Source organism: Neoarius graeffei, chromosome 7, assembly GCF_027579695.1.
Source record: "Neoarius graeffei isolate fNeoGra1 chromosome 7, fNeoGra1.pri, whole genome shotgun sequence".
NCBI lineage: Eukaryota > Metazoa > Chordata > Actinopteri > Siluriformes > Ariidae > Neoarius > Neoarius graeffei.
Window position 1 is genome coordinate 94959350 of NC_083575.1, and position 13900 is coordinate 94973249.

At 41.2% G+C, this 13900-nt stretch overlaps 1 protein-coding gene across 1 annotated transcript in view; it reads left to right on the forward strand.

Moving 5' to 3' along the window:
* The window catches only part of tenm3 (teneurin transmembrane protein 3), an 813838-nt gene that overhangs the window by 413623 nt on the left and 386315 nt on the right, over nt 1–13900 (forward strand). Inside the window, exon 5 of the mRNA XM_060925037.1 lies at nt 2677–2902. Within this exon, the coding sequence (XP_060781020.1) occupies nt 2677–2902 (226 nt within the window). The remainder of the gene's footprint in view (nt 1–2676; nt 2903–13900) is intronic.

Below are 13900 nucleotides of genomic sequence, written 5' to 3' on the forward strand. Positions count from 1 at the left end.
TGTCCGAACTTTGGTTGAGTGGGTGAAATTCGTTTGAATTCCTTCAGGAGCAGGTGGGATTGATTAGAAATCCAATGGGATTAGGTGGGATTGGTCAAACGTTTTGCAGAGGCGGACAGGATGAGCCAGAATTCGTTGGGAAGCAAGTGGGAATATGATGCGCACCTCTGGTGTGGAGTGACTCCCACGTTTTGTGTTTTAATAACAGAGTGTCAGTCAGTCAGACATTTAATAATAAAAACCAACTGTGTGTCATGTAGCACTGAAATAATCCTGCAGTCCTGTGAAGGGAGCAGCCTGCGGGTTTATTATAACACTCTGTGGCAATACTAGCCTTTGTGTTAACCTCAGTGTGTGTGTGTGTGTGTGAGAGAGAGAGAGAGAGCTACCTGCTTTCTTTCATAATTTAGCTAAACTTTCCCACTTTAGGCTTTTGGAGCTCAGTGTGAAATAGTGAGGCCCTCTATTGGTCTAATTACACACACACACACACACACACACACACACACACACACACACACACACACACACAGTAAGAGAGAACGAGCATCCTAACATCCAGACAATTTGTGAAACATGTCTGAGACTACAATTATACAATTATGGACTAGTGCTGGTGGTCATATTGGAATGTGTGTGTGTGTGTGTGTGTGTGTGTGTGTGAGTGAGTGAGTGTGTGCACACACGCATATCCTGTCTGAATTTTGGACATAGAACAGATACGTCTTTGTCTCTTTGTTTGGGTTCAGGCCCATCTTGAGGCGTCACTTTACGTGTGTGTGTGTGTGTGTGTGTGTGTGTGTGTGTGTGTGTGTAGGGGTGGAAACACCCTCGAGGCAGGATGTGTACACACTCCTCAACTCCTGCCAGATCAGCTCATATCGATGACCTAGTGACCTGCAATGAAACACAACACACACCTCTGTATTTCCCTCCGTCTCACTTCCTTATCACTCAGTCTGTCTGGCAGCGCATGATGGGGATTTACTAAACACACAAATCATCAACAGCAGCAGAGAGAATGAGTGTGTATCAGAGTGAGAGAGAGAGAGAGAGAGAGAGAGAGAGAGAGAGAGAGAGGATGGTAGTAAAGGAACACATAGAGCTTGAAATGTAAAAAAAAAAATTATGACAGAGTCCAGCTTTTGGAGGACAGGATAGAGAGAGAGGCAGGGAAGTGAGGAAAAGAACAAGTGAGAGAAATACATCAAAAGAAAGACTGAATAATGAAGGAATAAAAAGAATGAGTGAGAGATATAGAAAGAAAGAAAGAACAAAAGAAATAACGAAAGAAAGGCAGAGATAGAGGTGGATATCTGGAAGGAATTCTGAGCCACGGCCGATTTCTCACTTTGCCGTGTGTGTGTGTGTGTGTGTGTGTGTGTGTGAGAGAGAGAGAGAGAGAGAGAGAGAGAGAGAGAAAGACCTGGCACTGTGTGGTTCTCCTGTCCGAGTGCTGTATAAATAACACATGGCAGTGTTTTTGGGGAGGACGGTTTGGCAGAGCAGATCCCATCTGTGAGAATTAACTCTCTCTCTCTCTCTCTCTCTCTCTCTCACTCACTGTTCTCTCTCTCTCTCTCTCTCTCTCTCTCACTCACTGTTCTCTCTCTCTCTGTCTGTCTCTCTGCCTCTGTCTGTCTCTCTCTTGCTCTGTCACTCACTGTTTTCTCTCTCCCTCTCTCTCTCTCTCTCTCTCTCTGTCACTCACTGCTCTCTCTCTCTCTCTCTCTCTCTCTCTCTCTCTATCAGGTTGTGTGTCCGATCATGGCTAATGTAGCTAACCTACAGTGAAAGCTTCAGGCTCCCAGTTCCTCACACTCGCCCTGCGTTAATCATCACATCATCGCTGTTAATAATTCTGACCTAAATATTTAATCGGTGTGTTTCAGTGAGTTAAATGTGTTTTGCACGTGGCGTGAGTTCAGAGATTTTAACGAGCATTAAACACATCAACATGGTGAAGAAGTAAACACACGTCAGAGCTGTTATGATGTCGGCCGTCAGGAACGTCGTTTCAGCCACAATCCTCAAACCAGAGCTCACAGTTAGAGACCTCTAATCATTCCTGTATCCGCGCGCGTCTGTGTGTGTGTGTGTGTGTGTGTGTGTGTGAGAAACTGCTGAACATTTAAATCCATCATCACTCCTCTATAACATCTCCCAGATGTTAAAAAATCAGATCCATGCTCACACTCTGACTTCAACGCCATGATTAATTACAGACGACGACACACACATCTGCCAAACGCTTTAGTGCTAGCGGCTAATCCTCCTACTTAGCAAAGTTCTTGAGCGACATTTTTATGGCAGAAAAACTGCAACAATTATTTTAAAATCCCAAATTCATTCTAGATTTTCTGCTCATCGATTAGCGATAGCAGAAGAAGTGAAGCTAGCAGTTAGCATTACTGACTAGCATTCATTCTCATTATTGCGGATATTCCAGTTGTTTACTGTGTAGCTAATAATGAAGGCAGTTAGCATCACAAAAGCATGGCTTTTTTCAGTTAAAATTCATTGTAGATTTCAAATTATTTCCTGTTAAGCTAAAATGGCTAATAATGACAGAAATCAGTGGTTAGTTACTTTCATTACTTCAGATTTTATTAGCAAAACACCTGTGATGTTCATCTTGAGCTCTTAAAAACACTGTCGTCTTCTTCGTCTCCACAGAGCAAGTGGCCAATCAGCATCAGCAGGGCCAGCCGGCTCCTCCCACTCTGCCTCCGGCTCCTCCCCCTCATAAGCCGTTGGTGACGGCGCTGAACCACAGCTCAGTGATCGGCCGGCGGAACGGAAGCCCCGCCCCTCCTCCGCCCGCCGAGCTGCCCACCACGCCCGAGTCCGTCCCGCTGCAGGACAGCTGGGTCCTGGGCAGCAATGTGCCGCTGGAGAGCCGGTGAGAGCTACTAACACACACACACTCAGACTCATGGTTTACAAAAGACCGAGGTTCAGTTGATTTCACTTCTTTTTACAGCACTCATACTGATTACGATTCCTAATTTCACAATTTGTTCGTATATAAAACTACAATATTGATTTTCCTGAGGTAAACATTGTGCCTTGTAACCATAGCAACGCTACTACTACAGAGTATTACACTGACTACACCAACTAGCTACCTTTATTAGCTAATTATCTCCATTCCTTTTTTAATTATTATATGTTTGTATTATTATTAATAGTAAATTTAAGACTAATTTTAAAAATGTTTAGGCAAACTACAGCTTCAGGTTCCAGAGGACAAAAAAGCAAACAAAAAACCCACGATTGCGCTTGTGTGTGACAGATTTTCCTCCATTTTGTTTGTTTCTCCTCTGCTGCGTACTGATTGGTCAGCAGCTCTTTGCGTCACTCAGCACGTCACAGTGAAGTTGAACGTCTGACTTCCAGAGGATTGCATCTAAAATAATGCACTTATGAGTGAGGAAAAAAAAAAATAAACTGTGTGAGTGGATAACGTTAGCCACTATGCTAACACTATACTAAATTAAAAAAATAAAAATAAAAATAATAATAATAATAGGGCGACACGGTGGTGTAGTGGTTAGCGCTGTCGCCTCACAGCAAGAAGGTCCGGGTTCGAGCCCCGTGGCCGGCGAGGGCCTTTCTGTGCGGAGTTTGCATGTTCTCCCCGTGTCCGCGTGGGTTTCCTCCGGGTGCTCCGGTTTCCCCCACAGTCCAAAGACATGCAGGTTAGGTTAACTGGTGACTCTAAATTGACCGTAGGTGTGAATGTGAGTGTGAATGGTTGTCTGTGTCTATGTGTCAGCCCTGTGATGACCTGGCGACTTGTCCAGGGTGTACCCTGCCTTTCGCCTGTAGTCAGCTGGGATAGGCTCCAGCTTGCCTGCGACCCTGTAGAACAGGATAAAGCGGCTACAGATAATGAGATGAGATAATAATGTACAGAAATCAGCGTTTACAAAGAGCAGTTCAAATCTAAAACAAAAAAAAATGTTGTTTTAAAAGCGCTTAAATTTTAAGGATACATTAGCAACACACACACACACACACACGCACGCACACACACACACACACACACACACAGAGTTCTGTTTCGTGCCATAAATCAGCGTGGCTTTGACCCTGAAGGTGACCTCCAGGATTTGGTACAAATAGGAGGGAGGTTCTGTTTGGGAAACGTGTGTGTGTGTGTGTGTGTGTGTGTGTGTGTTGAAATAAGACCTTCTAGAAACAAGCAGGGTCCTTGCTGTGTGAGAAGTGTGTTCATGCCATTCTTCAGAGGGAGACAGATGAGACAAAGAGCAAACTGGATGGAGAGAGAGAGAGAGAGAGACTGAATGAGAGACAGAGATGGTGAATGAAGTGAGGAATAAAGGAAGGGAAAGAGAGACAGATGGAGAGATAAACAGATATGAGAAATGGAGAGAGAGAGAGATAAAGTGACAGATATATAGAGATAAACAGAGAGAGAGAGAGTTAGTGAATGAAGTGAGTACGAAGGGAACAGAGAGACGGAGGAATAAAGGATGATGGATGAATGCAGATGGATGGATGGTGGAAAAATTGATCGTGATTGGGACAGAGAAACAGGAACATCGTCGCCTTGGTAACCTTGGAGAGGGTTCGCTGTGGTTGGCACCTTGTGCGTGCGCGTGTGTGTGTGTGTGTTTGTTTGTTTGTGTACTTTTTAACTCTTTTTTTTTTTTACCTCTCTCTCTCTGTAATAATTAATAAAAATTCCTGCACTTCACCAGCTGACTGAAAGCAGCTGTGCTTCGACGCTTTGCACTTTATTCACGTTTATTTCCTCACATTTATCCACTTTGGTTGCTATAGTAACGGTGCAGGCAAGCGAGCAGTGAGAAGTTCAGGGTTCTGTTCTTTATAATCCACCATGAGAGAGAGAGAGAGAGAGAGAGAGCAGGGCTGGGTCATGTGACCTTAGAACATCAATATCGTAATACATTATCTCACATTTTTAAAATATTTGTGGATATTGTGATCTTTGTATTTATTTATTTATAAAAATACAAAAAAAGATCTTAAATATAATATTTAGATTTTTTTCTTTTGTTTTTTTAATGAAATTCAGATCACTGTAATTCTATCATTCTGTCATCGTCATCTTCGTCCGGTCACCTCTCTCTCTCTCTCTCTCTCTCTCTCTCTCTCTCTCTCTTTATCTTCTTCACTTCTCCCTTTTTTCTTTCCCCAGTTTGTATGAAATGGGAGAAGAAAAGAAATAAATATCACTTTCACAACCAACAAATGTTTTTAAGTGCAGGATTTCAAAATTGAATATTTAAAACAGTGGACTTTATATTATAGATTTTTCCCTGTTTTGTGGCACACGTGCTTTTTTCTGCGTATTTATCATCAAAAAACATTTTAAATGAAGATTAATTTTGTAAAAATTAAGTCAAAGGTCGTGAGATGTGTTTGTGGTTGATAAGCCTTGTGATGTGATGTTTTTGTCGTATCACACAGCCTGAGTTTTAATGGGTTTAGATTACATTAGATTGGGTTATTTAGATTCGTTTTAATTAGATTAGTTTTGTTGAGGTTAGATTAGATTGGTTTACATTAGATTAGATTAAATTTGTTTTACTATGATTAGATTAATTTTAATTAGTGCAGTTGAGGTTAGATTAGTTTAGATTAGATTAGCTGAGCTGCATTGACGTTATCTGATTAAACTCGGACTGGATGGTGTGATGAGTGAGTGAGTGATCAGATAATTCTGGTTCTGAACAGAGAGATGAGTTTTTAAAGAAGGAAAATAAGGCTGGATTTTCCCACTGATCCAGGAGCAGGAACATCGAATAATCTAATCTAAAAAATAATCTAATCGAATCTAACTGAATCTAATCAAAGCTAATTGAAACTAATCTAGAACAGAAATGCATTTTCATTTCTTTATTTTTTTCTCATTAACAGTTCACTCAGGCTGCTTTGCTTCTGTTTTTTTTTCCACCTCAACCGTCTCACGCTTTAACTCCGTCTCTCAATCGTCTCACGCTTTAACTCCGTCTCTCAATCGTCTCACTCTTTAGCTCTGTCTTTCAATCATCTCACTGTTTAACTCTGTCTCTCAACCATCTCACTCTTTAACTCTGTCTCTCAACCCTCTCACTCTAACTCCATCTCTCAACCATCTCACTCTTTAACTCCGTCTCTCAACCATCTCACTCTTTAACTCTGTCTCTCAACCATCTCACTCTTTAACTATGTCTTTCAATCATCTCACTCTTTAACTCTGTCTCTCAACCCTCTCAGTCTAACTCCATCTCTCAACCATCTCACTCTTTAACTCTGTCTTTCAATCATCTCACTCTTTAACTCCATCTCTCAACCATCTCACCCTTTAACTCTCTCTCAATCATCTCACTCTTTAACTCTGTCCCTCAATCATCTCACTCTTTAACTCCATCCCTCAACCATCTCACTCTTTAACTCCGTCTCTCAACCCTCTCTAACTCCATCTCTCAACCATCTCACTCTTTAACTCTGTCTCTCAACCATCTCACTCTTTAACTCTGTCTCTCAACCATCTCACTCTTTAACTCTGTCTCTCAACCCTCTCACTCTAACTCCATCTCTCAATCATCTCACTCATTAACTCTGTCTCTCAACCGTCTCACTCTAACTCCGTCTCTCAACCATCTCACTCTTTAACTCCGTCTCTCAACCATCTCACTCTTTAACTCTGTCTCTCAACCCTCTCACTCTAACTCCATCTCTCAACCTTCTCACTCTTTAACTCTGTCTCTCAACCATCTCACCCTAACTCCATCTCTCAATCATCTCACTCTTTAACTCTGTCTCTCAACCGTCTCACTCTAACTCCGTCTCTCAACCATCTCACTCTTTAACTCCATCTCTCAACCATCTCACTCTTTAACTCTGTCTCTCAACCGTCTCACTCTAACTCCGTCTCTCAACCATCTCAGTCTTTAACTCTGTCTCTCAACCATCTCACTCTAATTCCATCACTCAACCATCTCACCCTTTAACTCCGTCTCTCAACCATCTCACTCTTTAACTCCGTCTCTCAACCATCTCACTCTTTAACTCTGTCTCTCAACCATCTCACTCGAACTCCATCTCTCAATCATCTCACTCTTTAACTCTGTCTCTCAACCATCTCACTCTAATTCCATCTCTCAACCATCTCACCCTTTAACTCTGTCTCTCAACCATCTCACCCTTTAACTCCATCTCTCAACTGTCTCACTCTTTAACTCTGTCTCTCAACCGTCTCACTCGAACTCCATCTCTCAACTGTCTCACTCTTTAACTCTGTCTCTCAACCGTCTCAATCTTAATTATGTCTCTCAACCATCTCACTCTAACTCCATCTCTCAACTGTCGCTTAACTATGTCTCTCAACCATCTCAGTCTTTAACTCTGTCTCTCAACCGTCTCAGTCTTTAATTCTGTCTCTCAACCATTTCACTCGAACTCCATCTCTCAACCATTTCACTCTTTAAATCTGTCTGTCAACCGTCTCATTCTTTAATTCTGTTTCTCAACCATCTTACTCTTTCACTCTCTCTCAACCGTCTCAGTCTTTCACTCTGTCTCTCAACTGTCTCACTCTAACTCCATCTCTCAACCATCTCAGTCTTGCACTCCATCTTTCAACCATGTCACTCTTTCACTGTCTCTCAGTCGTCTCAATTTTTCACTCTGGCTCTCAACCATCTCACTCTTTCACTCCGTCTCTAAACCATCTCAGTCTTTCACTCTGTCTCTCAACCATCTCAGTCTTTCACTCCATCTTTCAACCATGTCAGTCTTTCACTGTCTCTCGATCATCTCAATTTTTCACTCTGTCTCTCAACCATCTCACTCTACCTCTGTCTCTCAAACTTCTCACTCTTTAACTTCATCTCTCATCTGTCTCACTATAACACCATCTCTCAACAGTCTCAGTCTTTCACTCCATCTCTCAACCATCTCAGTCTTTAACGCCGTCTCCCAACTGTCTCACTCTAACTCCATCTCTCAGCATCTCACTCTTTCACTCCGTCTCTCAACCGTCTCACTCTAACTCCGTCTCTCAACCGTCTCACTCTTTCACTATGTCTCTCAATCATCTCAATCTTTCACTCTGTCTCTCAACCGTCTCACTCTAACTCCGTCTCTCAACCATCTCACTCTTTCACTCTGTCTCTCAACCATCTCAGTCTTTAACTCTGTCTTTCAACCATCTCACTCTAACTCATCTCTCAGCATCTCACTCTTTCACTCCATCTCTCAACCATCTCACTCTTTAACTCCGTCTCTCAAACGTCTCACTCTTTCACTCTGTCTCTCAACCGTCTCACATTCACTCCGTCTCTCAACCATCTCACTCTAGCTCCATCTCTCAACCATTTCACTCTTTAACTCTCTCAACCCTCTCACTCTTTCACTCTGTCTCTCAACCATCTCACTCTAACTCCATCTCTCAACATCTCACTCTTTCAACAAGAGTGAGATGAGAACTGAGTCTTATCTCACTCTTTCACGCCGTCTCTCAACCATCTCACTTTTTAAATCTGTCTCTCAACGGTCTCTCTCTTTAACTGTGTCTCTCAACCACCTCACTCTTTAACTCTGTCTCTCGACCGTCTCACTCTTTAACTCTGTCTCTCGACTGTCTCACTCTTTAACTGTGTCTCTCAACCGTCTCATTCTTTAATTCCGTCTCTCAACCGTCTAACTCTCACTTTGTCTCTCAACCGTCTAACTCTCACTCTGTCTCTCAATCATTTCACTCTAATGCTGTCTCTCAGTTGTCTCATTCTTTAACTCTGTCTCTCAACTGTCTCACTCTTTCAGTCTGTCTCTCAACCATCTCAATCTTTCACTCAGTCTCTCAACTGATCTCTCTTTGGCTCCATTTGTCTTTCTCTGTCCTTTATGTCTGTCTCCCTCTGTGTCTCTGTATCATAAACACACTATTTCTCTCTTTATTTGCCTCTGCCTTTGACTCTGCCTTTGACTCTGTCTTTCTATATCTGTCAGTCTCTCTCTCGCTCTCTGACTTTGTCTCTTTTGTTCATATCGATGAAACAATATGTCAGACATCTATTATTAACGACAGGCTGCGGTCCCTGTGCTTAAACCTGGACCTGTGCTCGAGGACGCACGCACACACACACACACACACACAGAGGAATGTATTTCAAACCCACATGTGCTGAGCAGTGGAGAGATTTGCATTTGTAAAAGGATTTTTGACCTCTGTTTCTTGCCGTAGTTATTCATGTAGTGTTTATATTAAACAAAGCAGGAATCAGAAAAGTGTCGTCTTGTACGCTGATTAACGACACTGCTGTGATTCAGGGTTTTTTTCAGTAAATGCATGAGCAGAAGTTTTGCAAAACCTGCTGCCAAATAAATAAACTTTACACTGCAGTGCGAATGTAATGACATCAATACTCGAAGCTGATTGGTCAGAAAGTGTGTGTTAGACCGAAGTCCTGACTGTAACATCAATGATATGTTTATGGTCATATGCTCATTCAGATACATTCCAATTATTATATGTTATTGTTTCTATAGTAACGGCTCATACACATACAGACTCTCCTCATCATCTCAGACTAATAATAAACAGATTTTTAAAAATGTGCTAGCAAAGAAGAAAGGTGTAACTATTGGTGTAGTGTTTTATTCCTTACATAAGCATAAATTACCCAGTAATAGCGGAGCGCCATACTGAAGGGAATATGGTCAAGCATCGAACTGATTTTTCATGGCTTTTGCGACCGTATGACGACCCTACATAAGAACGACGTCCGAGTACCACCTCAGGGAACCGGATCGTAAGTGCAAGGCAGTGTATCTCATAAACACGACCACCAGACAACGAAATTTGTGTCTTTATTTCCATAAGCTACATGGGTTTTTATTCAGCACTTATTTTTTAATTTGTTTTTGTTTTTTATTATGATACCAACACAGAGGCTGTACAATCGAACAAAACAAAGACACTCGTGCATAGACAGTGAACACAGGATGTGTAATGAACAAAGGGAAGAGGTAGATTTTTAAAGTGCAAATTAAACACTTAAGTGACTTATGTAGTACCAGTGATTTGTAGTATATACACCGTACCAGTCAAAAGTTTGTACACCCCTACTCATTCATAGGTTTTTCTGTATTTTGACCACCCTCGACACTACAGAACAGCACTGAACACGCCAAAACTCTGAAACAACATAGGGGACACACATGGAACTATGTGATAAACAAAAAGTGTTTAAAAATTAGCCACTGTTTTGCCCCCCCCCCCCCCCCCCCCCCCCCACACACACACACACACACACACACACAGGCTACAGGAATGACAGGTAGGACAAGAAATAAAGGAATATATAAAAAAATTAGAACCACAGAGATACAACCCCGATTCCAAAAAAGTTGGGACAAAGTACAAATTGTAAATAAAAACGGAATGCAATGATGTGGAAGTTTCAAAATTCCATATTTTATTCAGAATAGAACATAGATGACATATCAAATGTTTAAACTGAGAAAATGTATCATTTAAAGAGAAAAATTAGGTGATTTTAAATTTCATGACAACACATCTCAAAAAAGTTGGGACAAGGCCATGTTTCCCACTGTGAGACATCCCCTTTTCTCTTTACAACAGTCTGTAAACGTCTGGGGACTGAGGAGACAAGTTGCTCAAGTTTAGGGATAGGAATGTTAACCCATTCTTGTCTAATGTAGGATTCTAGTTGCTTGACTGTCTTAGGTCTTTTTTGTCGTATCTTCCGTTTTATGATGCGCCAAATGTTTTCTATGGGTGAAAGATCTGGACTGCAGGCTGGCCAGTTCAGTACCCGGACCCTTCTTCTACGCAGCCATGATGCTGTAATTGATGCAGTATGTGGTTTGGCATTGTCATGTTGGAAAATGCAAGGTCTTCCCTGAAAGAGACGTCGTCTGGATGGGAGCATATGTTGCTCTAGAACCTGGATATACCTTTCGGCATTGATGGTGTCTTTCCCATCAGTCTCCAGCTGTTCCTTTTTTGTACCTTTAACTTTTCCAGCCTCTTATTGCCCCTGTCCCAACTTTTTTGAGATGTGTTGCTGTCATGAAATTTCAACTGAGCCAATATTTGGCATGAAATTTCAAAATGTCTCATTTTCGACATTTGATATGTTGTCTATGTTCTACTGTGAATACAATATCATTTTTTGAGATTTGTAAATTATTGCATTCCATTTTTATTTACAATTTGTACTTTGTCCCAACTTTTTTGGAATCGGGGTTGTACTAGAAATAAAAGAGCAATGACAAAAGACAAAAAAGCAGATTTTTTTAAATTGCTTCTTTTTTTAAAACAATGTGTGATTTTTTTTTTTTTACCAACACTGTAGCAGCCCTCGGCATTAAGAACAACAGCAGAGAGGCTCTGACGGGTGCAGATGAGTTTTATTCCTCGTGAACATGAGTATAGACATCAAACACTGTACACTGAGCACCGTGGCAACTAAAGAAAACAAAACACAAATAATTAACGTAACACGGTGGTAAACAAATGCACAGTTTTGAAGAGTAATGTTTACAGACTCTGCTCTGAACATTACACACCTCGTTCCTCCCAACCAAGGACCAACCAAACCTCTACAAGTTTACCAAATGTGCCCCATTAAGCTCTGTGCTCAAAGTCTCGTACTAAACCACAGTTCAACCAGTGCACCGAACACAAACAAAACACTCAGTAAACAGCACACACACTTTACACTGTACATGAACAGATAACATATCAGGATGACAGATAGCAAAGCTTATAACACACCGTGCTAAACCTCTGACGGAGGCACATGGGGAATATAAACACAGCATCGAGTGTCGGGAGCATCACAAATACAGCTTCCTGGGCTGACAGCTACGCCCGTAACATGAATAATGAGTGACAGAGAGACTCTGGACGCCACTTACACACACATTTTACACTCATCAGGAGCTCGGCTTTTAGGCAGTGACTATTTAACAGTTATTCCATGAAACCGAGTCGTACATGAGCTGATAGCCGATGAGGCACGTAGCACTGAATTATTTAGAATCCATGTACGACGAGACTAAATGGAATAACTGTTTTATTTTATCCACATTCACTGGATTTTGAGAAACAGAGCATTTTTGTTTTGTTTGTTTATTTGCAAATTCGATAAATAAAAACTTTACAGAAAACGTCTGACAAAATCATTTCCACTTAGAATGTAAACAAACCGGCGAAATGACAGGAACAATTTGTGAAAAATGTAATAATAATATTTTTTTTTTACGGTCCAAATCCTGTGCTCTGATTGGCTGGCGAGCGGGTCTGTATCCTATGGTACGGACCCCGGTTACGGACCTCTGGCGTCTCGCTCATTCACAACAACAACAAACATAGTAGCATTTTTGTCAACATTTATCTTTTTTTTTAATAAAATTTATTTATAAGATTATCAAAAATCTTGTAAATTTTGCCAGCATTTCTCAGGAGAACAACATTAATTTTACAGCATGGATAGCGATAACGACCAGTGGCGGCTGGTAGTCTTTCAAACAGGGGAGGCTGGTCGGTTACGATATTTCCAGATTTTAAAAGAAAAAGCACATCAATTTTGCCCATACTCTTGCCTCTGATCTGGCTGATTGTTGGCAGGGTCACAAACTGTGAAATAACAGGTTCTTTTGGCCCATTAGCCTACTATCCAATATACATGATGGTGGTGTTGGGGGGGTATATTTTAACATTTTATATTTTAAAATTGTGGCATGTTGTTTAAAAATTGATCATTATTGAAAGCAGCTCTTTGTCAGGAACCTCAGCAGTAACAGCAGAGTGTTCTGGAATAGGCACAAGCACTGACCTTGGGGAGCCAAACATAGAGCTGGGTGCCACACATTTCATTCAATGACACTTTCCCTATATTTTACTTATTTTGACTGAGAAATGTTTTATTGACAATTTTGATAACCCTTCACTTTTAATCCAGGTCTGTAGTGTGAAATGTTCTCGGCTGTGTTTTTGTTTAAAAATGTTTTCCAAATTGTAGCTGTGTTTAATTCATATCCAGAGAAATATATATTCCAATATAATATACTCAGCATAAACATTTTAAATAGATTCTATATTTTTGGTCCATCCATGACATATTACTAAAGTAGCCTATTTACTGTTGTTGATGTGGGTCACTTGCTGTTAGCCAATTCACTTTCTCGTACCAGGAGAGCTGAAAGGAACGAGTATTATTCCCAACCTTTTTCACCGTCAATTTGAGGCGTTGGTCTATCCTGCTCTTTAATTTTAATTTTTTCCTCGAAAGGAAGACTGGCAAATGGCTTCACCAAAATTAAATCAGCAATGCTTGGCATCCGTGCGCAGCTTTCTTGCTAGCTGACTAGCCCCCTCAAGTTCAAGTTCAGTCACTCAAATAAACGAAATTTCTGGAACTAAGATAGCAAACTTGACAACACTATATTTACACTTTATTTACAATGAAAATATATACAAACTAAAAAAGCTGGTAGAAACCGTATGTAATGAATGAAATCGAAATGTAAGCTGAGCTCTTACAATACACCACAGCACTCGCGAATCCGCATGGGACTGAACTGAGATTCACCGCTGCCTGTCTATATTTGAAACGAGCTGTCAATCAAATAAAATATCCGGCCGCTTTCACCAATCATCAGTCTCCTCGTGGAAACTGCCATGTCCCTCCCACTGTGAGGCTGGGAGTCTGTGGGTGGGCATTTTCGCAGTATTTGTCCAATAACCGTCTTGCATTTTGAGATTGAAAAGCGCAGAGCTCCCAAATGCCATTGAAGTCCACTGAGGCTGGGCTGCATCACGCTGTCACGAGGGGGAAAAACTCACGCACACATTAGGTGAACTGGGGAAAGTTATAATGTAATGATTTCGCAC